Here is a 22282-nt window from a genome sequence, read left to right as displayed (position 1 = left end):
AGTTGTTTATTTTTATCTAAAATAATTAAACTTTCATTTTTTTTTAACAAGTAAATCACAAGAAGGTTTGAGAGTTGCGTGGAATAGTATTGGATTTTAGGACGATTTTATCTTTTCTCATTTAAGGGATGGTGATTTCATATTGAAGGTTTCCTCCCAAGTAATAATAATAAGTCTTTGTCTGCTAGTTTGCAAATTAACTTTTTTAATCTACTCACCAGAACGAAGTCAAGGGAAAGCAAACAGATAAATAGAACATATTTTTTTTACATTGAGAAAAATGAAAAAGGATCTTTTTATGAGTCATCATCATAAATTGTACAAAAGCAACAAACTGGTGATCCTAAAAGGTCAATTCCTCCCCGACGGTAAAACTCTCCGGCCGACGAGCCTTGAGAGAAAAAAAAAAAATCAAAACAAACAAACAAAAAAAATAACACAAAAAGAGAAAGAGAGGAAAGACCCGAAAACGCTAACAAGATTCAGCACAGAAGAGCAAAACATTGCTTCTTCTGCGAAAACACACCTAAAAAAAGCAACTTTTCTGAACACCGGAGAAAGAAACTCGCCGGAAAAAAGAGAGAGAAAGATAAAGACTTTTGAACCATTTTCATCACTTTGATTTCTTGAGATGAACGGTGGTTCTGAAAACCGCGTCATCACGGACAAAACTCCACCAAAGGTAAGAGAGAGGGATCCCTGCAGCTCGCCAAAGAGCGTGAGCATCGACGTAGCCTTTGTACGGAGGGAAATCAAGCATTCTAATACACATTATGAATATGCTCGAGACAAAGAAAGCTCTTAGCTTCCACTTCGATGGATGCGACGTTAGAGCCGCCCATAATCCCCACACCACTATCTCTACTGCTCCTATTCCGAATATAACTTTCCGGTGAAGCCCTGTACTTTTTGTAATAGAGAGAGAGAGAGAGATGCATTGGAAGAAGAAAACCGCGTATAGTTTCAGAATCTAGGTAAATCCATGAAAAGATCATACCTTCATCGAGGTTGTAGAAATTGAGGTAGAGAATATGAGTTGCCACAACTGCAAGAATAGGTACAGTAACCATGATTTTGGCAGACTGGTCGTGTATACTGAAAGACCTGAATATTGCTAGAATAAGGGAATATCCGGCTAATAGTGTAGCTGAGGAGTAATCTAGCCTCTCTGTCAATTCAACATCTCTGCAATTGGAACATCGAAAAGTTTGAAGAATTTTGATAGATTCAAGTGTAGGAAATGGGAACATGGAGAGATAGACGAAATGTTACCTGCTGTGACAGACACCACTCCAGAAGAGTGAATTCATTACAATGGTGGCATAGATATGCAATAATCCGTTGTACTCGTAGTAAGTTTTCCGGTTTGGCTGGAGAGGCAAGTTATAGTAAACGAGGATGAAATATGAGACCCATCCATGAAACTGTATGGCAAGGTCGAGAGCAGAGAAAGCAACAGAGACAGGTTCCTGAAGTTATATATATCAACAAATGAGCAACAATACGTGAGAGCTAACTTTTGTTTCCTGAATCCTAGACATGCAGAGATTGCAAAGAGAAACTCACCTGAATTCCATAGACATGTTTGAGTGGCCATTTACCGAAATACTTGGTAGGTTTTTCTCCGTTTCTTCTTCTCTCTTCTTCTCTAGTCATCATGCACTCGTACTGGCAATCACTTTGGCAATCCCATTGTTTCCATCGCAGGTAAAGTGGCTCTTGCATGTACCAAGGACCGTCAATGGCTTTTCCATCAGCTGAAAATTTACAGTGCTGGAAGCAATTATCCCCCACGCATCCAGTTTTCTGACACTGATCAACACATGACCTGGAAACCGATCAGCATTAACTTTGCTTTGTTCTTAACCGGAACAAAAGCCAAAACTTTAAAGCAGCCACCATTGATCGCCACCGAAAGAGTACACTAAAAACAAAACTTTAACCAAGGTTATGAGCCAAAACAGAGTAACCTACTAAAATTCTCAAACTATACCATCGTAATAAAAGTTATCTAGCTCAAACGTGTAACCTATTTCACTGCCTTGGTAACAATTTCTTCATTTTATCCATCTTCCCAGTAGGCTCAAGACAGATTTACATGGTCAACAAAGCAAAACAGCAGAGAGAGAGAGAGAAAGAGAGAAGCTTCCACTCAACTTAAAAAGGAAACACCTTAACTAGACAATACCAATTGCAGACCCAAAGTCCCTTTCTAGTTGTTTGCCTTTTTCATCTTTTCCCACAAAAACAATTGACCCTACAGTTGTTACATAATCAAGGCTTGTGCAAACACACAAAGATCCATGCCTCTAACGTGTCACGACTCTGACCACAAGACTTGCAAATTTATATGGAAAAGTCAACCACATAGTTCTAAGCCTTCCCCACCATCTCCGATTTTGTGGCTCTAATCCGCTTCACCAAAACCCTTTGAAAATCATCCAAATCTTTACAAGGAAAATCTGGAAACTTTTTTGGTTCCCTAATTAAAAGGGATCATCAAATTCCACAAAACAGAAAGAGGACTACACCTGTTAAGTTCTTGTATAAACCCAGAATTTCACAATAGTCGAAATCATCACAACCGAGTTCTGCAATTATATTGAATCTAACGGTCGACTCTCGAAGTAATCCAAGACCTAGCGCCGCATTTCTAAATTTTCAAGCTTTCAAAAGAGCTAATTTTAGATAGGAAAGTTTGTCTCGAGTAGCCAAATGAGGAAACTAGAGAACAATCCTGAATTAGAAATCGATCTAGGAAGAGACCAAACAAACAAGAAGAAGCTTACTTGTAAAGAGGATCAGCGTCTCCTTCACTCGCTTCAAGTGAAGAGACAAGATATGAGACCGCAACAATAAGCAGAACCCATCGCAGATTTCGCGCCATCCGATTACCAAACAGAAGAAAAAAGTAAGACAGAGAGACAGAGAGAGAGAGAGAGAAAGAGTAGAAAAAGGCGAAGAAAGAAGAAAGGAGAAGCAAAGAGAAGTGCTTCTTCTCGGTTAGGAGATATTGTAGAGGTTATACAAAGAGTTAATAAGTCGGTGGATGATCGGAGAAATTGAATAGGCTTCGGTGTGGCAGCTTCTTCTTGTCCATCAAATCGCGGAGACAGGTGGATGCATAGAGAGAGAGAGAGAGAGAGAGAGAGAGAGATCTCAGCTGTGGCACAAATTAGAGAGAGAGAAATCCCGTGAGAGCGTGAAAGAGAAGGAGGAGGAGGAGGAGAAGCGCGTGGCGAAAGAGAGAGACGCGTGGAGTTTGGAGTAAATATCACAGACCGTTGATTCACCTCGACTTCCTCTCCCGTCACTTGTCTTGTCTGTATTGATAGAGAGATACGTTTTTTTATTTCCATTTTCTTCTCCTCACATACACTATTATTTCTCTTTTCCTTTTCGTCTTAGACGTTTACTGTGATACTGTTATAATTTTAAAAATGCAATTAGTAGTATTTAGGTTGCTCATTTTAATAATCAAACACCCGCGAAATCGCTGAAAAATATATGGTTTATTTAATTATAAAAGAGCTCAATAAATATATAAAATCTATAGAACAAATACCAAAACACGAATAAATCAAGCAGTAATGGATTAATGCTTCTCATTTGTCGATGAATTTCCATGTTGCTCAAAATCAATAATAATTGATTTCCACTAACCATGATTTGATCATCTAAACACTTCCATTCACCTAGAATGATGTTAATTATGTTTTGGATTTATTAAAAAAAACTAATGAGTATACTAGCACTTGATAACTATACTTACTTTTAGATGATTAATTTGATGATCAAAATTTAGATGATTCGTTAGTTATAAAAACACAAAAACTCGTATCATTTTTATTACTGTTAAAAGTGAAAGAAAAACAAGATTAAAAAAAGTTAACTTTCAAAGCATTTCTAAATCCCCCATCCATACATCCATATAACCCAAAAAAATATCAAATTTAAATAAATACATGCTTTGGGCGAATACATGACAGCACGAAGTTTCACAGCCTCACGTTTGAGTTCTGCGCGTGTGAAAGAGAATTAGTCCCCGAAATTTTGGGAGGAAGAAATTTTCTTTTGATTAAGCTGTTTTTCGTAATTGTTTTCTTTTAAATAAAAGTTAATATGTCCTAACACTACAATACACACCAGTCCATGCCGAAATATATAATGAATAAAAAGTCAAACAAATCAGGGATTTTTGATTTTAAGTTGCGATCAATCATAGTACTCCATCTTAAGCATCGAGTGATACTACGAGACACACACAAACCCACTATTATCATTGATTCTCTTGATTAATTTACTGTATTATCCTAGAAGAGAAGAAAGCTTTTCTGAAACGCAGTAAATGAAAATCGAACATGATATTATGTTACACGTGGTAATTAGTTATTTATGAGTACGAGGAAGATTTTATTCCACTTTCCGATACTCGTATCTTTTCTGAACGATTCTATATGAGTTTTTCTTTTTTTTTTCTTTCTTAAACATCAAATTTACCCCAAAAACCAAATTTCCCACCTTAGAGGGAATACTCGGAAGGTGGAAAAAAAAATAAAAAATACATTGTGATGATGTTTTTTCATAGGAAAATAATAAGCTGAAAGTTAGAAGAAAAAAATACTTTAATTGGTTGTGGAACGATCATCAACTACAACGTCGGTCAAATAAATCACTAAATTATATAGTATTTGGTAATCACATTTCAGAAACAAACAAGTGTGTGTCAATTCAACATTTACTTCTTGTAGCTGTAATTTGTTTTTATATGTTCACTCCTTTTTTTAAGGCCGCCCATCAATCTTCCATAGTCATCTAAAACAACTTGAAAATATTTCAATTAAAAATGACAAATGTCTTCAATCAATTTGTACTTAAAACTTAGATTTATTTCTTATCATCAAAATTGATAATCGGAGACTGAGATTACAGCCTGTAGATCGGCGAGACACTCCGCCGGGAGAGAAAGGAATGTATTCATAAACAAATCATCAACAGTCTCCACTTTCGCGACGCCGACGAGTCTGCATTTTCCTTCTCCGTCCATTCTCTCTCCTCTCCCTCTCTTCCTCTCTCCTCTCGATTCCTCCGTCGTCAACACCGTTTTCACCACCAACGCCGGAGCTCTGTAAATCCCTCCTCCCGCCGTGAAACAGAACTTCGCCGTGAACTCCAGTTCCACCTTCAAATCAATCAAATTCAAACCGGTTTCTAATAAAATCGAAACAAAACAGAGCATTTAATCATCGGATCATGAAAAGAAAAAAACTTCACCTTTCCGGATTCTGGGTCGATAGTTCCTTGGAAAATCTCCGGAGAGATATCGATTTTAAGAAACGGCGGCAATGGAAAGCCGAGAAATTTCGTGGTTTGGCTCGTCAGAGAAGGAATGTACAGAGTAGCCACGTCGAAACAAACAGACAGTTCGGAGTTTGATGCTCTGTTTTCGTCGCCGATGATTTTCCGGGCGGTTCCGGTGCCGGAACCTCCTTGTGGAGAATACTCGAAATCGGGATATCTGGAGATGCCAAGCTTACCTGTTCCAATAGTCTTGAAACTGACACCGTAGAGATTATTGGGAAGCTGTCTTGTGTTGGGTTCAGGGTTTATGGAATTCGAAATTAGTTTGATTTGGTTTGGGGATTTGTGGTTTATAACGTCTCTTTCTGGGGATTTGTAGATTGTTGTTAATGGGTTTATTTTTGTTGAAGCCATGTCTCTCACCTTTCTTTTTTTACAATTTTGTTATGATGAATCAATTTGATTAACGAGTGACAAACTGAAGAAAGCATCATCAATCTTATCGTCACATTTTTCTTTTTTGGGTGTGTGGCTAGTTTGTGATGTTCATTCTTCACCTCGCAAATTGTATATTTCAATGCATTATAGGACTGTATCATATCGACTAATGGGCTGAAAATATAATTGTATATATGGGCCCAATACAGAGACTATGTGTCAATTTCATCTTCTCATTCATTTTCGGCCAAGTCTTCCGTTCATGCACACTTGTAAGTTGGTCTGTTAAGCAAAGAAATCTTATACAAATGGAAAAAAGAGATATGGTTTTATTTGGGAAAATTATGGCTGAGCTGTAACTTGTAAGTTGTAACTGATAGACTAATCACTACTTAGACTAACAGTTGGAAATTGGCTGTATGGATAATTTAGAGTAATCGAGTTTTTTTTTTTTTAATCAAAAATCATCCCCGACCGGGCTTATCTAAGCCCACAAAATCCATTCCCTTTCTTTCTTTTTTTTTGTTTTTAACAAAATCCATTTTTTTAAAAAAGTTATCAATATTGAAACCTTTTTTTTTTGAACAAAATCCATTTCTTTAAAAAGTTATCAATATTGAAACCTTTTTTTTGACGTATTACACGGGCTTTTAAAACAAGGTACTATCGTCGTTTTACAGGTCATGACTTTTATGAATTGATACTGATAGATGGGTCTCTGAAAAAACATCCTCAAAGCATTACTTTTGGCTAGTGCTGTCAATTTTGTGACGCGTTACTCAGTCCGATCCCATATTCTATCTGACTTTTCAAATTTATATTTGTACTCGGTCATTTTTTTAACGAGCTAAATATAATTTTAACGAATACGAAAAACATGTCGAGTAAATGCATTAAAAAAAATAATATCTGAGTTGCGTGAAATAGTTCCTAAATCTTACCCATACCTGACTGATTTAATGTTTGGACATTAATTTTAGGTATCGGAATATGTTGAATTTTCGATTTAGCATCTTATTAGCTATACTTTGTACATGATTTTCAAGTATAATTATTTTTTTCTGATTCTTATCCGCTACTACGGTCTGTTCGGCGTGTCGCTGCTGCGTCAGCTATGGCGACCAATAATTACAACATCATCACAGTCAAAACAAATAGTGGAGAAGTAAAATAGATGATGTAGCGTTTGTGTTGTCGACATCGCAGGTGACAGCTGAAAAAAACAGCGTCCACTTTAATGGTTGTGATCGGGGCTGCGTCTTTTTCTGTTGATTGGCGTTCTACACTCACCACAAATTTGGAGCTGTGAAGTACGTTATAATTTTGTGTCACTGGACGCTGACGCAGCGACAGCTAACGAACAGGCCCGGCTGAACAATCATCCAAAGAAAATGAGAGAGCAAGGAATTGACCAAAAAAGTATACAAATCGCGGCTTTTCTAACCGACCAATTTAACGAACTTATTGACTCTTGCATGTTTTACATAATTTAAATTTCCACGGCTAATAAAACCCAAAAAGAAACAGCAAATGGTATAAAAATGAAAGCCAAAATAATGGGCTGTTGGAACTATAAAATTTTCTAAACTCTTAAGAAAGAGCCACATCCATTTAAAAACAAACTATTTTCAATGATTGATACTTTTAGAATGTTCTCGTGCGCAAAAAAATATGTGTACATATGAAACACTTAATGGATGCTTATAAAAAGAAGTAAGACTTTCGGCCGTTGTGGAAAGGGAAATATAAGCCTATAGAATTGGGACTGTTTTTTGTAGAATATGGACCGATATCTGACTTTGCCAAAATTCATTTTAACCGTTGGTCCTCGCTCCTATCGATTACTCATTTTTCCGCACGCCATTAACGATAAAGATTCCCATTATTTTGTTATCATCAATCTTTTTTCTAATCTCAGCCATACCTTCCTTACACCATCTCGCACGTTATTCACAGTGTGAAGCCTGAAGCAGAAAAAGATTGGATCATTCCCCGAGTTTTTAGTTAGAATTTTCTCAGAAAAAAATCAATATTTTACAATTTTTAAAAAACATTACTACTCTTTAGATTTTTACAGCATATATGACCTAAAAAAGAGGTATTTTTTTTATGCTTAAGTGAAAAATATTATATCCTTATCGCATTCTTTTCTTGTCAATGATCACATTTTGTAGTTTATATCATTTATGAATTGTTTTTTTTTATATATTGTTCGTTATTTTCTAAAATAAAATACCTTTAATCGGTTAAATGAATCAGATCCACCATCTGCCATGTGTCTATTTGGCTAGATGTTTCATTTTCACTTTTATTTTTGTAAGGTTTTTACGACGTACTCCTTACGTTATTGCTGAAAGGATCATCACTAGAAACAAGAGACTTTGCTACGCATTTTTCCAATTCAATAAGATGCGCCATACAGGAGAAACACATCTTTTTCATCAAGCTTATCATCGAAACGTGTATAGCTTCATCAGGTTGCTCTCCCGTCTTCAGTGATTCACTGATCTGATTCATATAATAAATTTTAACTTTAATGTAAACAAAATTAGATAGTTGAACCGTTTCGATCAATTATATAATTTCCTAAATCACCTGCTTTCATCAAATGTTATGACTGGTATATACACGACAGGACAACCGATGCGATGAGTCATTCGGTTCGGATTTTTAATACAAAATAGACGAATAGTAGAGTCGAAAACACGTTGACAGAAAACCAAAAAAATTGATTAAATGGATAAACCACCTTTTTCAATGAATAGAGTATTTTGTAATTTGAGATCTTACGAAAGTCATACATAAATATCTGAGGTTAATTAAGTAATCAAAAAGATAGTTGAACTGTTGGACGTTGGCTTTTGTGGAACAAATATTAACTTTCGTGACATTCAATGGTGGCTGATTTGGAAGTCTACGTTTTTCTTGTTGACCAATGATTTTTAAGGCTGCGTTTCTTTTAACCTCATTTACCATTTTCCTACGCTAATATGATATCTAATACCCATCCATATATAATATAATTTGTAAATGGACGAATCTATGATATATGAATTTGAAAAATGTTAGACATCTTATACATACAGAGGTTCTATAATTTATATTTTTGGAAGTTAAAATTCATCATATACTTGGTCAACTAAAAACTCAATATATAATGTTCCCTTAAAAAATATATTAAATAAATAAAGAATAACATTTGCCTAGATCTTAAGATTCTTAACTACTACTAAAAGAGAATTTAATTATAAAAACTTTAATCCAACAGAATCTTCATATCGTTTTTCTCTGTTAAAGAATCCTCACATTTACAATCAATTATGCTCACTTCTTATAAGTTTATCTAAGATATAATTTTTGGTCATTTAATTTTTAATAATTTTATTTATTTATTTTTGGCTGAAAAAAATTCTGCATAATTATATTTTTTAATTTGTATTATCATTAGAGCCTATAGATAAGAATTCGTGATTTATATGTTCATCTTATATTAATATTAAATACTATTCTCTAGCTATCTCTATTTATCATTATCATATTTGATTTTTCTTAGACAAGTAGCTAAATACACTACACGTCATAGCCTGTTTAACTTCCCAGTTATCACCTGTCCATTTTAATTAAATATACTCAATTTCTTAACAATAACATTTTTAAATTTATTCAAATATTTATTCACCAAGGATATAGTCACAAATTTACAGGGAAATAATAAAACAAAATAATTCTTAAAGGATATTATGAGTCAGAGGAATAGGTTAAGAAAGTGGCTAAAAAGAACTATCTGCTTTAGTGGTCACGACCGTTGACCTGCACCACAAGAGACTAAGTCTCTAACCCAACCAACACAACACAGAACCCCTTAACCGAAAAGACGAAAACACCCTCACCTCCCTCACCAATATAAAACCCTACTCGAGCGCATCTTAAAAAACCCCAGTTTATTGTTTATCAAAAAAAGATCAGAGAAATCCGAAGAGTTTTATAAATTTAAAAGGCATGAGAGGTTCAAGAACAGCATCTTCAGACATGAGTGCTTGGTGTTCTGCTGTTGTGTTGTTGTCTTTAATACTTTTGTTATCAGTCAGAGAGAACAATGCTTCTGATTCCGTTAGAGGGTCTCAATTCTCAGAGAAACCTTGCGAAGAGATTTACGTCGTCGGAGAAGGAGAAACGCTTCACACCATCGGCGATAAATGCGGCGACCCGTTTATAGTTGAGAGAAACCCACATATCCATGACCCGGATGATGTCTTCCCGGGTCTTGTTCTCAGGATCGCACCTTTTTACTTCTCCAGAAAAGTGTCAGATATATAGTCTTAAAAGTTTTTTTTTTTTCCTTTCAAATTTTGGTTTGAAGCAGCGTACCTTTTCCTATGTAATTATATATGTATCTGTACATGTATAGACTAAAGGAATTCCAAAATAAATACAGAGATTTTTAAGAAACAGAGCAAAAACAGAGTATACCGTGATCTATTTTTTATTCGGGTTTCGAGGACTTACATGTTCATTTTGAAACGTGTTTGGTGTGAATAGTAATTAGTGATAGTTTCCTTGCTTTAAACTGCAAACTCAATTCGAAAAAGAAGTCGCTGATCTATGCAATAACGAAACGCCAAAGTTAGAGTAAACAGGTCAACGACGTTGACCTACTAATGTTACTTTGTCATCTATTCTATTAGAACAGAAACATATTTTAGTGTCTGTTTCCAAACACACCTAAATTTTTAGTATCTGTTTCTAAACACATCTAAATTTTTTTATAACATTATATTTTATATTATAATTAATTTTGAAAATTGATTACTAATTTAGATATTGTTAGATTTCCTTAAATATAGGTTATATTAATTTAAATTTTAAATTATTCGAAATTTTTATTACTTAAATTTAATTACAAAAACTTAGATTCAATTTAATTTAAAATTCAAATAAAAATATTAATAAATTTTCTTACAAAAATTATATAATAATTTTAATTACTTTAGAAATCCTTAAATACAGGTTAAATTTTTAATTTAAAATTTTGAATTTAAATAATATTTTTATAATAGCACAAGTGGTAAACAAATATCTTATTGTATTGTTTATCATAATTAATCCGTCTAAAGCATTAAATATTTAATATTACTATATTTTGCAATAATATGATAGAACAAGTTAAAGTTATATATTTATAATAACAATTTTATACGGATTAGTTTATCAAAACATGTAAGATATTAAAAAATGATTTGAGATAACTAAATGGACAGGTTAGCTAATTCATAGATGTATAAATTTTTTATGTGAAAATCTAAACTTACATAATAATAAAGTTCATAATTAACATTATAGATTAATATATACTTAATTAACTCATATTCTTATTCTACTAATATATAAATCTATACTATTCAAAGTTATAACATGATAAAAAAAAGTTCTTGAATTAAAAAAATAAATAACAAAAATAAATTCTATTAAAAATTATATTATAAAGAAAAAATAAAAAATTCTCGTGCAGATGCACGAGGTTAGAATCTAGTTCCCTTTTAATTATTCTTCCACCTGCAGAATTCTCGTATTGAAAGAGTATATTGATTATTTGATGAATCGTGCTATAATGAATTGATGATGCTCATAAATCTTGGACGCAAAATAATAATGTATTTGATATAATGCATTTTTAACGAAGTGTAATGATAATTATACGTTAGTTGGCCAAGAACTTATGAGAAGCATAACTTTTTTTTTTTGGCAGAATCCGATGTCCTTTTGAAATCTACGATTAAATTTAGCAAATTTAACAAGAAGAGTGCGGCTTTCGATTGATTTGTGTTCACTGTTCAAGCTCGAATTGTATTTATCAAAGCTGCAATGATTTGTCTGTCTACTGTCTTGTGACAACCCAATAAGCATTGAAGAAAATCATGCCCATTCCCAAGTCGGCTAAATACATTTTTTTTTTAATTAATTCTTTTGCATTATAGACAAAACTTCCAAAATTATCTCTAACTTAAATTCTAGACTGTAATTTTTCTTTGACTAATACAATTTTAAGAAACTAATAACCACACACCTAGGCTAATTATGTCGTCATCTCCGAAAAACAGCTTCCAATCTAAATACAATAAAAATTAGAATAAAAATCGAAAACAACACTATTACTGTTCATGTCGACATTGTCTCCAAAAGAATTACACGATATCTCCAGAATAAATAAGCAGCGTGAGTTGTTCACTGTTACAAACCCACAAAGGAAGAAAAGAAAAAAAAAAACTAACGATCCTCAAAGGCCAAAGATGGGTAGCTTCCAAAAACCCCTAATCTCAGCTTTTGTTCTCGTTTTGGTGATTCTACCTCTTCTAGTCTCAGCCACAAAGGAAGAAAACGAATGTGGAGGCTCCATCGGAGAAGGCTCTGCTGCGGAGAAGGCAACGGCTCTTAAATACAAGATCGGAGCTTTCTTCTCCATCTTAGTCGCCGGAGTGATCGGAGTCTGTTCACCTATCTTCGGCCTCAATTCAGAGAGCAATTTCTTCATGTTTGTGAAGGCATTTGCCGCCGGAGTAATCTTAGCCACCGGTTTCGTCCACATTCTTCCCGATGCCACCGAGAGCCTCACAAGTCCGTGCATTGGAGAAGAGCCACCGTGGGGAGACTTTCCGGTGACGGAACTCGTAGCTATGGCTGCAGCAATTTTGACCATGTTGATTGAGTCCTTTGCTTCAGGGTATTTGAACAGATCTCGGTTAGAGAAAGAGGCTAAGACCTTGCCGGTGAGTACTGATGGAGATAAGGAGGAGCATTCTCATATTGTCTCTGCTCATACTCATGCATCACAAGGACATTCTCATGGCTCTCTTCTCGTTCCCCTAGATGATCACATTGATCTGAGGAAAAAGATTGTAACTCAAGTAAGTACAATCACAAAAACCTAGTTGCCAAAATCCAAATTTTCCGTAAAGATTTAGAGGAATTCTCGTTTTTGAACAAAACCCTGTTGCCAAAATCCAATCTTTAAAGCACATGTTTTTCTTCTTCTTATGGTGTTAGATATTGGAATTGGGGATTGTGGTTCACTCAGTGATAATAGGAATATCTCTGGGAGTATCTCCAAGTGTGAGCACAATAAAGCCTCTCTTGGCTGCAATAACTTTCCATCAATTGTTTGAAGGTTTTGGTCTTGGTGGCTGCATCTCTGAGGTAATCTTAACATCTCTTTTTTATGTTCTCTCCTATTTCTGATTTTATCAACTGACTGAGAATTCAATAAACAACTTAACATCGTGTTTGCAGGCAAAGTTTAGAGTTAAGAAAATATGGGTTATGGTGTTGTTCTTCGCACTCACAGCACCAGTAGGGATCGGAATCGGTATTGGCGTAGCCGAGACATACAACGACAACAGCCCGATCGCACTAAAAGTTTCCGGTTTTCTTAACGCTGCAGCCGCCGGAATCTTGATTTACATGGCCCTTGTTGATTTGGTCGCTCCACTATTCATGAACCACAAAGCTCAGAGTAGTATGAAGATACAATCAGTCTGTAGTTTTTCTCTTATTCTTGGTGCTGGTTTGATGTCTCTTTTAGCTGTTTGGGCTTGAAAAAGTTTGGATTTTTGATTTTGTTTCTTGAGATGTTGTAGAACAGAGAAATAAGGTTTTAATTCAGATTTGAATACAATGATATACCGGTCAATTCTTTACAAGATGCTATCAGCTCTTGATGGCAAAGTAATGAAGAAGTTATGAGAAATAGAATCTTTACAAACAAAAAAAGTTATGAGAAACAGAATGTACATCGAAAAAACATAAGCCTAGGATGTCTAATCTAATGACGTAGAATGCAAGGAACGTAAGCATGATCATTCGACAACCTGCAAAACAGGAAGCGAGATTGTAAATGAGTCAAATGTCTCTCACAACGTTGGCTCTTCATGAAAGCATAAATCAAGAGATCACATTCTTCTGGAAACGATCCGTTTTCATCTTCTGGATATTCATGGAATAACCCATTGAAAAAGGATATGCCATTATCAGAGCTTTTTTTTTTTTTGTTTTTTGATTCGAAGTGTTCCACTTTCACAATCATCATCACTCTACAGATTAATTATCTTGAGACAAAGATAATTAAAGCCCAGATTCTTTTCTTTAAACAAGGAAAAAATCATTCCAGTACTCGCCGCATATGAAATCATGAATATGTTATACACGTGTATGTGTGTGGATGTATAACATAAACACTTAAGAAGTTAAAACTTAAAATGCTTCACTAGTAGAGACATATATACGTTCGAAGCTGGGTGGGTTAAAAAAACATCCTTGAATGGCTTCATTATGAAGCAAAATTATGAGAGACATGAGAAGCAGCATCATCAAAAGGCAAACACTTCAGAAAAGGAAAATAGGGATGGATATCCATGGAATAACCCATCAAAGCATCTCTTCTTTTCTCTCAATCACTCGAATGTCAAAAAGTCAGATTTTTTTTATTTATTATATATATTATTAAGACTTATATATATGCTGATCCAAGGAGTCCATGAATAACCAACCAACCCTCACTCATAGCACAAAAGAAAAAAATCACAATGGAGGAGGAGGACAAGTTACAATAAGCAGAGCAGTAATAGGGCATCTTTCTATTGGCAGGCGAGACTGCAATTTTGCTCATTTTGTGTTTTGTTGTGTTTGGCTATTTGCTCTGTCACTTGCCAAAGGAGAGTTGCCCTGTCACTGCTTCCGCTTAAATACAATCTGAAGAAACCAAATCTTCCTTTTTCAACATTTTCAGAACTGAGATTGAAGGATACACAGCTAAGTAAGTTTCACTTTTCCCATTTTCCTCTGGCTTCTATGAGTAAAAAAATGAACATTTCACCAAAGAAAGGAAAGAAAAAGCAATGAAAGAAACACATTTCTGTTTCTTATAATCACAGAGCATTTACTTTCACATTGCCTCTTTTGACATATTAATATTCCATTCATCAACGATTTTAAAACCATTCTCACATATTATTTATAAACAAGTGAGTTCTGCAGCAAATTTTAATCACCGATTCTTGGATATATTTTTTTCTTCTCCAATGCCCCAAGTAAATGTTGGATATGGTAAATTTAAAGCGTATAACAGGGAAACTAAAGGCACATCAACGGAATGCGATTTGTGGTGACTTCGCTTCGGGATTCAGAAGCAGAGGTTGAGGAAAACGCCGCTCAACGTGAACCTTCTGTTTAACTCGGAAGCTTCTGAAAAAGTTTCTTGGGGTCCCTGTTATTTGTAACCTTCTATCTAAATGGGCCTTTGGGCTTAATTCGTCGAAAAAATCGATATGCATTAGAGAAAAATAACTATGGATGAAGATGAAGATGAATCACTATGGATGAAGATGATCGAACAGATGTAAAACCAAATAAGTGCAAGACACGTGACAAAGCACTGACATTGTACGATGATGTCGATACTGTTTCTTTTTGGCGTGCTCCTTTCTATACTGTTTTCCCCTCTTTTATTGTCCTAAGATTAAATTATTAATAGTAGAAAGATGAAAATTTGTACTAATTTTAGTAAACTATAACCAATGAGATAGTGACACGTCGCAGTCCCTCTAGTTCCTATGTTGTTTTTTCTGTTAATGACTCTGTTCATTAGGAACTCGTCACAATGCTACGGCTAATACAGTCATACTATCATTGGTCACCATCACGAATATCAGTTTTGTTTCAATATTTAATAAGAATATCACTAATTAAGCATTTGGATTAATATATCACTGAATATTTAACTTGATTTCTTCTCTACACTGATAATGTGCTGTTTTTGTTCTTTATAAATATTTGAATAAATTCCTTTTTTGGCATAAATTATGTGTTTACATTTTGAATTTATGAATATATATATATATATGTCTGTGTTTGTTATACACTCTTAAGAGAATTCACTCCCATTTAAACCAAAAAATAAGTAATTTGCACAGTACTTTAGCTAAAAGAATTCGGACTATCCATAATTTTAGTTTTTAGAGGTCTTGCTACTGCAACAATAAAAAGATACAAACTTACAATTTTATGTTCAAATGTGGTGTAAGCAAAGCCGTGCCTACGTCGAAGAGATTGACATTAGTATTTGACTTTCATATAACAAGTAAAGATTTAGAGTTTGCATCTATATCTCGCAAAAATGTTTAAGCCTCCATTACTTCATTTTATTAATGATATTAACGTTCATAGCCAAAAAGAAAAAGAAAAAAAAAGATGTACGCCACTGTATGGAAAAAATGGTTTACGGTGGTCGCCAAATATTACGACCATTTTGGGCTACCAGTCCAACCAAGAATGCCAATGCAAAAAAGAATGTACATCAAAGAAAATGAGGAATACAATTTATATACATTCATGATTAATCACCCATTTTTTCAATATACAAACATTTCAAAATAAATCTTACAATTTGTAAAATCAATCAACTCGATCTAAATCCAAAACTATTTGAACCAAACTCTTTGTAAGTAGTTTGTTTTTGAGTAACAACGACGTAGTTAAATGTTCAAATCCAAACAGTCAAATAATTATTTTTCTCTTTTTAATACTGCTCACATTACATCACTCTTTCTCTCTCCCAAACTTATCTATTTCAGTGGAGACTTTCCAATATTCGTCTTTCTTTCTTTCCTCGTTAATTTTACCAAAACAGGATAAATAAGTTTTTTTTCGTAGACCATAAGGCACAAGCCATACGGACTTTCCTAATGCTTAATATATATTATATTTTTCGTTATATCTCGTACGGCCACTATTTAATGTTACATTTTGAACCTGCCACGATTGTCTTTTTCTCAGTTATTTATCAGAAGTTTGAAATACTATAATTGGTTGGGTCACAACTATACTTATTAGTTATTATTATCTTTACTTCCGTCGTTTTGAGCTCATAATATTAATCTTCATACTGTTTTTCCACGTAACTCGAGGGAGAAATATCTAATATAATAATATTAAGTTATATAATTTATACTTTCTAAATGTTTACTAATTTTTTAAAAAGAAATGAAAAGATTATACGGTTTTAATTAAATTTAATAACAGTATATAATCACAAATGTAGTTCAACCTTTAATTTTGTCTGCTGAAAAATATGATTATTAAAGAAAATCTGTTTTTTTTTTCAGATATATGAAAGAAAAACAAGAATTATCCTGTTTCTTTTTTTGTTAGCATCTAACTATTCTGTTATGTGGCCAGGAGAAGATATGGACAGATAATAGTCTAGATTATACATAATTTTTACTTTCAAGAATAAAAATAAAAATAAGAATAAGATCATCTTATTGTGACCCATACCAAAAGAAAACAAATAAAACATTAAGAAACTTGCCCTTTCCTTCCCTCACAGATCATCCTAGGGTTCCTCAAAAACAAAAACAAAAACAAAATACTTTTTCTCTCCATTTTTGCTGTGTTTCAGCTCCTTTTTCTCTTCCTCAACTTTGATTTCTCCTTTGAAATTATCCCCAAATCTTTCATAATTACCATTTCTTGAGAAAATCTTGATTTGAAATTAAATCTTTCTTTAGTACTGGCTTATCTCTTCCTCAGTTTCTCTGCCGACATTTAATCTATCTGTCTTTCTCTCTCCGGTGAGATCTCTCTCTCTCTCTCTCAATCTCTCTCTTTTATGACTCTGGTTATATTGACTTGTCACTGGCTGGTTTAGGGTTCCAATCTTTACAGATCGCGTATCGACAGAACCCAAAAAAAAAGTCAAAAGAAGAAAAAATGGTGAGAGGGAAGATAGAGATGAAGAAAATAGAAAACGCAACGAGTAGACAAGTGACTTTCTCAAAAAGAAGAAATGGTTTGCTGAAGAAAGCTTATGAGCTATCAGTACTATGTGATGCTCAAGTCTCTCTGATCATCTTCTCTCAGAAAGGAAGGCTTTACGAATTCTCTAACTCTGAGTATGACTTCTTCAATTTCTTCTTTATTCTTTAATTTAGTTTCTTTTACGTTTTTTCCGTTAATTAGGCTTTTGGGTTCTTTGTGTGTGTGTGTTGTCTGTATTTTTTTTAATCGTAATTGATTAAAGCTGCCTTCTTAGATTTTGGTACTTGAGAGATTCGATCCTTGTCTGAGTCCTATAGATTTCTTCTTCTCTTCCCCTATTAATATGATTTCATTTTTTTGGTTAGAAATCTGGAGAAACTCCTTTTTCTGATCTACCTGAACTTTTCATCTAAGCTATATATATATATAGTGTGTGTGTATCATTTATGTGAGTGTGTCTAGGGTTTCCGAAAATTTCTTGAAAATATGAATTTGAAAACAACATCGGAACTAGCTCTAACTGGGATTTAGACTAAAATTTCGATGATTGTTTAGTGTGATCCGTACCAAGTTGCACATTTTTCCCCCCATTTATTTGGTGATAATATAAATTAAGTTTTACTTTTTCTTGCCCCTAGTTTAGGTTGTGTACTATCGTTTTTGGTTTTCGTTATGTCTTTATTTGGGCTCTACTTTTGTAGTCATGCTAATTATGCGTGCTCTTCTTCATTTGATTCAGGTGTGCAGAGAATACAAAATTTTCTTGTCTATACACCCAAAAAAAACTTAATTATTTATTCAAGAAGAAAAATCAAAAAGCTTGTTCTGTAACCAAAGATAGATCGAAATAGATGAGGCTGTGATTTTTTTTTCTCTATGCTAATATAATTTGTTAATTATCAGTTCAGATGTAGGATACTCACCTGGTATGTCCTAGTTCTTTGTTCATGCTGCTAACTCTGATACTATTGTTCCTATTTCTGCTTTTCGTTTTCGTATCATGGACCTTGGTTCCCGGTTCAAACAAAAATTGTGAAACAACCAATGTGTTGTTATAGTTTTGCAAATGGATTAATGGTTCTACATTTAATAATTAGATTTTTGCAAAAAAAATTGCAAAAATAATTGGAGTTCAATAAATTTAGACATAATAGGAAAAAACCATGATGAATTCATAGGGCATGGGTTTAAATAGTTATCCATAGAGATATCATTAACCAACAGCCAAAAGACATTGTAGTACAATTTGAGAAAGATGGGGCGTTAGGGGAATCTTAACTAGAAATCGAATAAGTTAGCTTTTAATATTTTGTTGCTGTTACCCCGTCTTATCTTTAGATCTCAGATATGATAGACTTGATTAGAGATTAAACAATGTAATTGCGAAGATTGGTAAACGAATTCTAATTTCTAATAAAATATGGCTATGTTTGATCATCAGCATGCAGACGACGATCGAACGTTACCGCAAACATACAAAAGATCATGAAACCAGTAACAGCGACTCAGAAATTTACATCCAGGTTTGTTACCAAAACGTTTTTTTTTCATGATATTTACCATTTTATTTTTCCTGGGACTAGCAATCAGACTTAAGTTACATGAAATCTTTTGGCTGATGTCCTAGAGATTTACATGACTTCATGACATTGATTCTTATTTTGACTTTTCATGGCCTACTAAACCAAATCATGAGAGATATATATATAAGCACTACGTACAAATTAGTAGAATACTTGTTGTGAACTTTTAAATGATTATGTTCAACAGTCTATATATATATATATATATATATGATCGATGGCCACAAATATTGCTCAACAGTTGATACTTGCTATATATTCAGAGACTATATATTGATGTTCTCTTTGCGTCTTATGATTTCATTTTGTGGGCGTAATGTAGCAATTGAAGCAAGAAGCAAGCCACATGATCACAAAGATTGAACTCCTTGAGTTTCACAAGCGGTATCATGCCTTAGCCTTTCTTTTTCATTTTGTGTTGCCACCTTCTTTTACATTAAGAACTTGATTATATTAGCGCTTGCATTGCACTTTTAATTTACTTTTATTTTAAAGGTACTTTTCTCAAATGAATTTATCACCTTAGGCCATGCATGAATATTTGTGGTCTTTGAAATCTTTTTTGATTTTTGGTTTTTGGATTTTGGTTTTAAGGTATTTTATATTCTTTAAAACATTGAATGTCAATTTGTTCAAACTTGAACACCAAGTGCAAACAGAAAAAAAAACCTTTCGTTTGTGTTTAATGTTTGCGTTCATAGTTTACAAAAATATTTCATAATACTGAAAATATATTATATGAAAATTGAAATTTTTTATATTACAAAGAAAAAAACGCAAACGTAATAATTTCAGTATAAAACAATTGAAATTTAAAATTTAAGCAAAAATTAAGAAAGTAAAATTTAATCAAATACTTAGTATACTATGCAAGTAACAATCAGTAGTGGTGGAAGAAGGATCCAAGAGAACTCTATATTTGATGTCAAATAAAAGCTACTACGGAGATTTTTGCCAAAAAAAAAGAAAAAGTCATCAACTCCCTTTTGCGTGTGTACAGGAAGCTATTGGGTCAAGGAATTGCTTCTTGTTCTCTAGAAGAGCTTCAAGAAATTGATAGTCAACTCCGAAGAAGTTTGGGCAAGGTCCGAGCAAGAAAGGTATACATAATGCATCACTATCTGATGATGATATAATGCTAATAATCACATACATACATGTTGAATGATAACAAGAAATTGGAAAAAATTATTTATAGGCTCAGTTGTTCAAGGAGCAGTTGGAGAAGCTCCAAGCAAAGGTAAAATACCATACATTATGCTTGTATAGTACATATATATATATATATATGCTATTTTAAGTTATTTCTCTTTTGTTTATTAGCATTGTATATAAAAATGGTGAGAGAGTGTGGCTTTGTTTCAGGAGAAACAGTTGTTAGAAGAGAACGTCCAGTTACGTCAAAAGGTAATTCATCTCTCTTTCCAATTCACATATTTAATTAGACATATGCTGATATTAATCCAACTAAAATTACATATATTATGAATTGCTAATTTTTTAAGATGGTTGAAATACTACCTAAATACTATTTTGGGGACTGAAATTTTAAATTCAAATATTTATATAACAGAGATTCGATGGTTTTGTTGAGTCAGTTTTGACCTTAGTTTAAGTTTTTGTTTAAATTTAGAGTTGTATTGTGATGATTTTATTTTTAGTCTTATGGATTTCAAAGAAAATTTATTTTTTATTTCTCCTGTTTTTTTCCCTCCAAGAGTTTACAGTTAATTTCGAATCTAGCAAATGAAAATATTTTTAAACATAAAATAAATAATAATTTGCGTATGAATATAATTTTATCGTCTTTTTCTAAAGCTAAAATGTATAAAATACGATTTCTTGTGGTTGATGAAATTCAATCTATTTTATGAACAGACTGCTATAAATCCATGTAGAGAATCGACTGAACAACAAAAGAAATTCAAAGTTATAGATCTGAATCTGGAAGTACAAACTGATTTGTTCATGGGTTTGTCGGACAGACACGACTAACGACATTATAATTTTTTTGTGTATTGGTGATATTATCCATTGAATGTTATAGCCTTACACAATTAAAGAGAGAATAATGTCTATATTCAAAATCCATTTAATCCATCAAAATTAATAGTTGGATGGGATTGGGTTACTCCATAAATTTTAACACATTTTGACACTCTTACGTCCACATAAATAAATTTATTGATTATCGTGTGCTTCTTACATGATGAATGCGACTTCCTCTGATGGTACGTGATTACAAATAGACGCGAACATAAGAGTATATTTGGTCAACTCTTGCCACCAAAATGATTGTATTATGTATACTTATTTACAGATTTGCATGGTTAAGTATTTCAGTCTAAAATATACTTAATCAGATATTTGATGCATATAAAGAAAAATTATAACCATGCCTTACTGATTTATATTAGATTCAGTTTCATTTCGGTTATATATATTTTCAATAAAATTATAAAAGTGAGGGTTAAACCGAACCACAATTTAGATTGCACACTAGGAATTGTAAACTTATAATTTTTCAAAATATTATATTTTTTCCAATCTGTTCATCAAGTCTCGATTTCAAGCCCAATAAGGACCCAATAAATTAGTATTTTCTTGCCGGGTATACACAACTAGCCGCCCACCCGTCTCTGTTGCAACCACTCCTTTGTGTATTATAAATTTATAACAAGAAGATACACATATAGTTATCTTACTTTATAATTAATTAATTATATAGTAATACTCTAATGTATAGGAGATAAATGCATCAGCTCGCGGTTAGCTGCTTATTCTGCTGTATTTGAATTTTGAAATTCAGTAACTTCGCCCGTTGCTTCTGCTACAATATTTTATTCAGTTAGATACTTGTATTATCATGGGTAATCATCAGAGACTCTATAGTCAGGTAGTAATAATAAAACGTCATTAGTCATATCTAATTAATTACTAGCTATATTTTTTTCCACCATGCATCTCATTTAATCTAGATTAATTTGGTGGTTCAGTTTTGAAATTGAAGTTCTAGCGATCTATATATCTATATATATAGATAGATATATAGATATATATATATATATATAGATATTGATTTCTAATGCCAGAGGGCCATAGTTTTTTGGAACCTTTTATTATTGTGTTCTTAAACTTGCACTATTATGTCT

General features: G+C 33.2%; 5 protein-coding genes across 8 annotated transcripts; 3 read left to right on the top strand and 2 right to left on the bottom strand.

The window, feature by feature from the left end:
• Window positions 1-230: 230 nt before the first annotated feature.
• On the bottom strand, window positions 231-3224 carry LOC18013296 (post-GPI attachment to proteins factor 3). 3 transcript variants are annotated; one of them, XM_006394370.2, is made up of 5 exons: window positions 2790-3224; window positions 1567-1828; window positions 1273-1469; window positions 998-1185; window positions 231-900 (listed from the first exon to the last, which is right to left on the bottom strand). In XM_006394370.2, exons 1-5 carry the CDS (start codon window positions 2885-2887, stop codon window positions 614-616), a joined length of 1032 nt encoding a protein of 343 aa, XP_006394432.1. In that variant the 5' UTR covers window positions 2888-3224; the 3' UTR covers window positions 231-613. The 3 variants fall into 3 exon arrangements, with proteins under 3 accessions (XP_006394432.1, XP_024007093.1, XP_024007092.1); XM_024151325.1 differs by having other exon boundaries at window positions 1567-1812; XM_024151324.1 differs by having other exon boundaries at window positions 1567-1924; window positions 2790-2923.
• A 1634-nt stretch (window positions 3225-4858) lies between these two features.
• LOC18013295 lies at window positions 4859-5839 on the bottom strand. The gene is made up of 2 exons (XM_006394367.2): window positions 5275-5839; window positions 4859-5182 (listed from the first exon to the last, which is right to left on the bottom strand). The coding sequence occupies exons 1-2, from the start codon at window positions 5713-5715 to the stop codon at window positions 4901-4903; spliced, it is 723 nt and encodes a 240-aa protein (XP_006394429.1). The 5' UTR covers window positions 5716-5839; the 3' UTR covers window positions 4859-4900.
• Window positions 5840-9680: 3841 nt separating this feature from the next.
• On the top strand, window positions 9681-10184 carry LOC18013486. The gene has a single exon (XM_006394366.2). It carries the CDS (start codon window positions 9739-9741, stop codon window positions 10054-10056), a length of 318 nt encoding a protein of 105 aa, XP_006394428.1. The 5' UTR covers window positions 9681-9738; the 3' UTR covers window positions 10057-10184.
• A 1842-nt stretch (window positions 10185-12026) lies between these two features.
• On the top strand, window positions 12027-13419 carry LOC18013485 (probable zinc transporter 12). Its single transcript, XM_006394365.2, has 3 exons — window positions 12027-12641; window positions 12781-12930; window positions 13024-13419. Exons 1-3 carry the CDS (start codon window positions 12027-12029, stop codon window positions 13327-13329), a joined length of 1071 nt encoding a protein of 356 aa, XP_006394427.1. The 3' UTR covers window positions 13330-13419.
• Window positions 13420-17071: 3652 nt separating this feature from the next.
• Window positions 17072-21330, top strand: LOC18013383 (MADS-box protein AGL42). Of its 2 annotated transcripts, none has more exons than XM_024151803.1 (8): window positions 17072-17360; window positions 17438-17681; window positions 18989-19070; window positions 19453-19514; window positions 20131-20230; window positions 20329-20370; window positions 20505-20537; window positions 21009-21330. In XM_024151803.1, the coding sequence occupies exons 2-8, from the start codon at window positions 17500-17502 to the stop codon at window positions 21123-21125; spliced, it is 618 nt and encodes a 205-aa protein (XP_024007571.1). In that variant the 5' UTR covers window positions 17072-17360; window positions 17438-17499; the 3' UTR covers window positions 21126-21330. The 2 variants fall into 2 exon arrangements, with proteins under 2 accessions (XP_024007571.1, XP_006394426.2); XM_006394364.2 differs by having other exon boundaries at window positions 20496-20537.
• The last annotated feature ends 952 nt before the right edge of the window (window positions 21331-22282 follow it).

The sequence above is a fragment of the Eutrema salsugineum genome, unplaced genomic scaffold (assembly GCF_000478725.1).
Source record: "Eutrema salsugineum unplaced genomic scaffold, Eutsalg1_0 scaffold_6, whole genome shotgun sequence".
Taxonomy (NCBI): domain Eukaryota; kingdom Viridiplantae; phylum Streptophyta; class Magnoliopsida; order Brassicales; family Brassicaceae; genus Eutrema; species Eutrema salsugineum.
The sequence above is the reverse complement of the archived record's forward strand: the minus strand, read 5'-3'. Positions and strand labels throughout refer to the sequence as shown.

Coding starts and splice junctions, on each gene's coding strand:
- LOC18013485 (XM_006394365.2), top strand. CDS start 12,027: ATGGGTAGCTTCCAAAAACCCCTAATCTCAGCTTTTGTTCTCGTTTTG. Junction 12,642..12,780: donor GGAAAAAGATTGTAACTCAA/GTAAGTACAATC, acceptor TTATGGTGTTAG/ATATTGGAATTGGGGATTGT. Junction 12,931..13,023: donor TTGGTGGCTGCATCTCTGAG/GTAATCTTAACA, acceptor TCGTGTTTGCAG/GCAAAGTTTAGAGTTAAGAA.
- LOC18013295 (XM_006394367.2), bottom strand. CDS start 5,715: ATGGCTTCAACAAAAATAAACCCATTAACAACAATCTACAAATCCCCA. Junction 5,183..5,274: donor TCGACCCAGAATCCGGAAAG/GTGAAGTTTTTT, acceptor ATTGATTTGAAG/GTGGAACTGGAGTTCACGGC.
- LOC18013383 (XM_006394364.2), top strand. CDS start 17,500: ATGGTGAGAGGGAAGATAGAGATGAAGAAAATAGAAAACGCAACGAGT. Junction 20,371..20,495: donor TGGAGAAGCTCCAAGCAAAG/GTAAAATACCAT, acceptor GCTTTGTTTCAG/GAGAAACAGTTGTTAGAAGA. Junction 20,538..21,008: donor ACGTCCAGTTACGTCAAAAG/GTAATTCATCTC, acceptor TTTTATGAACAG/ACTGCTATAAATCCATGTAG.
- LOC18013296 (XM_006394370.2), bottom strand. CDS start 2,887: ATGGCGCGAAATCTGCGATGGGTTCTGCTTATTGTTGCGGTCTCATAT. Junction 1,470..1,566: donor AACATGTCTATGGAATTCAG/GTGAGTTTCTCT, acceptor ATATAACTTCAG/GAACCTGTCTCTGTTGCTTT. Junction 901..997: donor TTTCTACAACCTCGATGAAG/GTATGATCTTTT, acceptor CAAAAAGTACAG/GGCTTCACCGGAAAGTTATA.
- LOC18013486 (XM_006394366.2), top strand. CDS start 9,739: ATGAGAGGTTCAAGAACAGCATCTTCAGACATGAGTGCTTGGTGTTCT.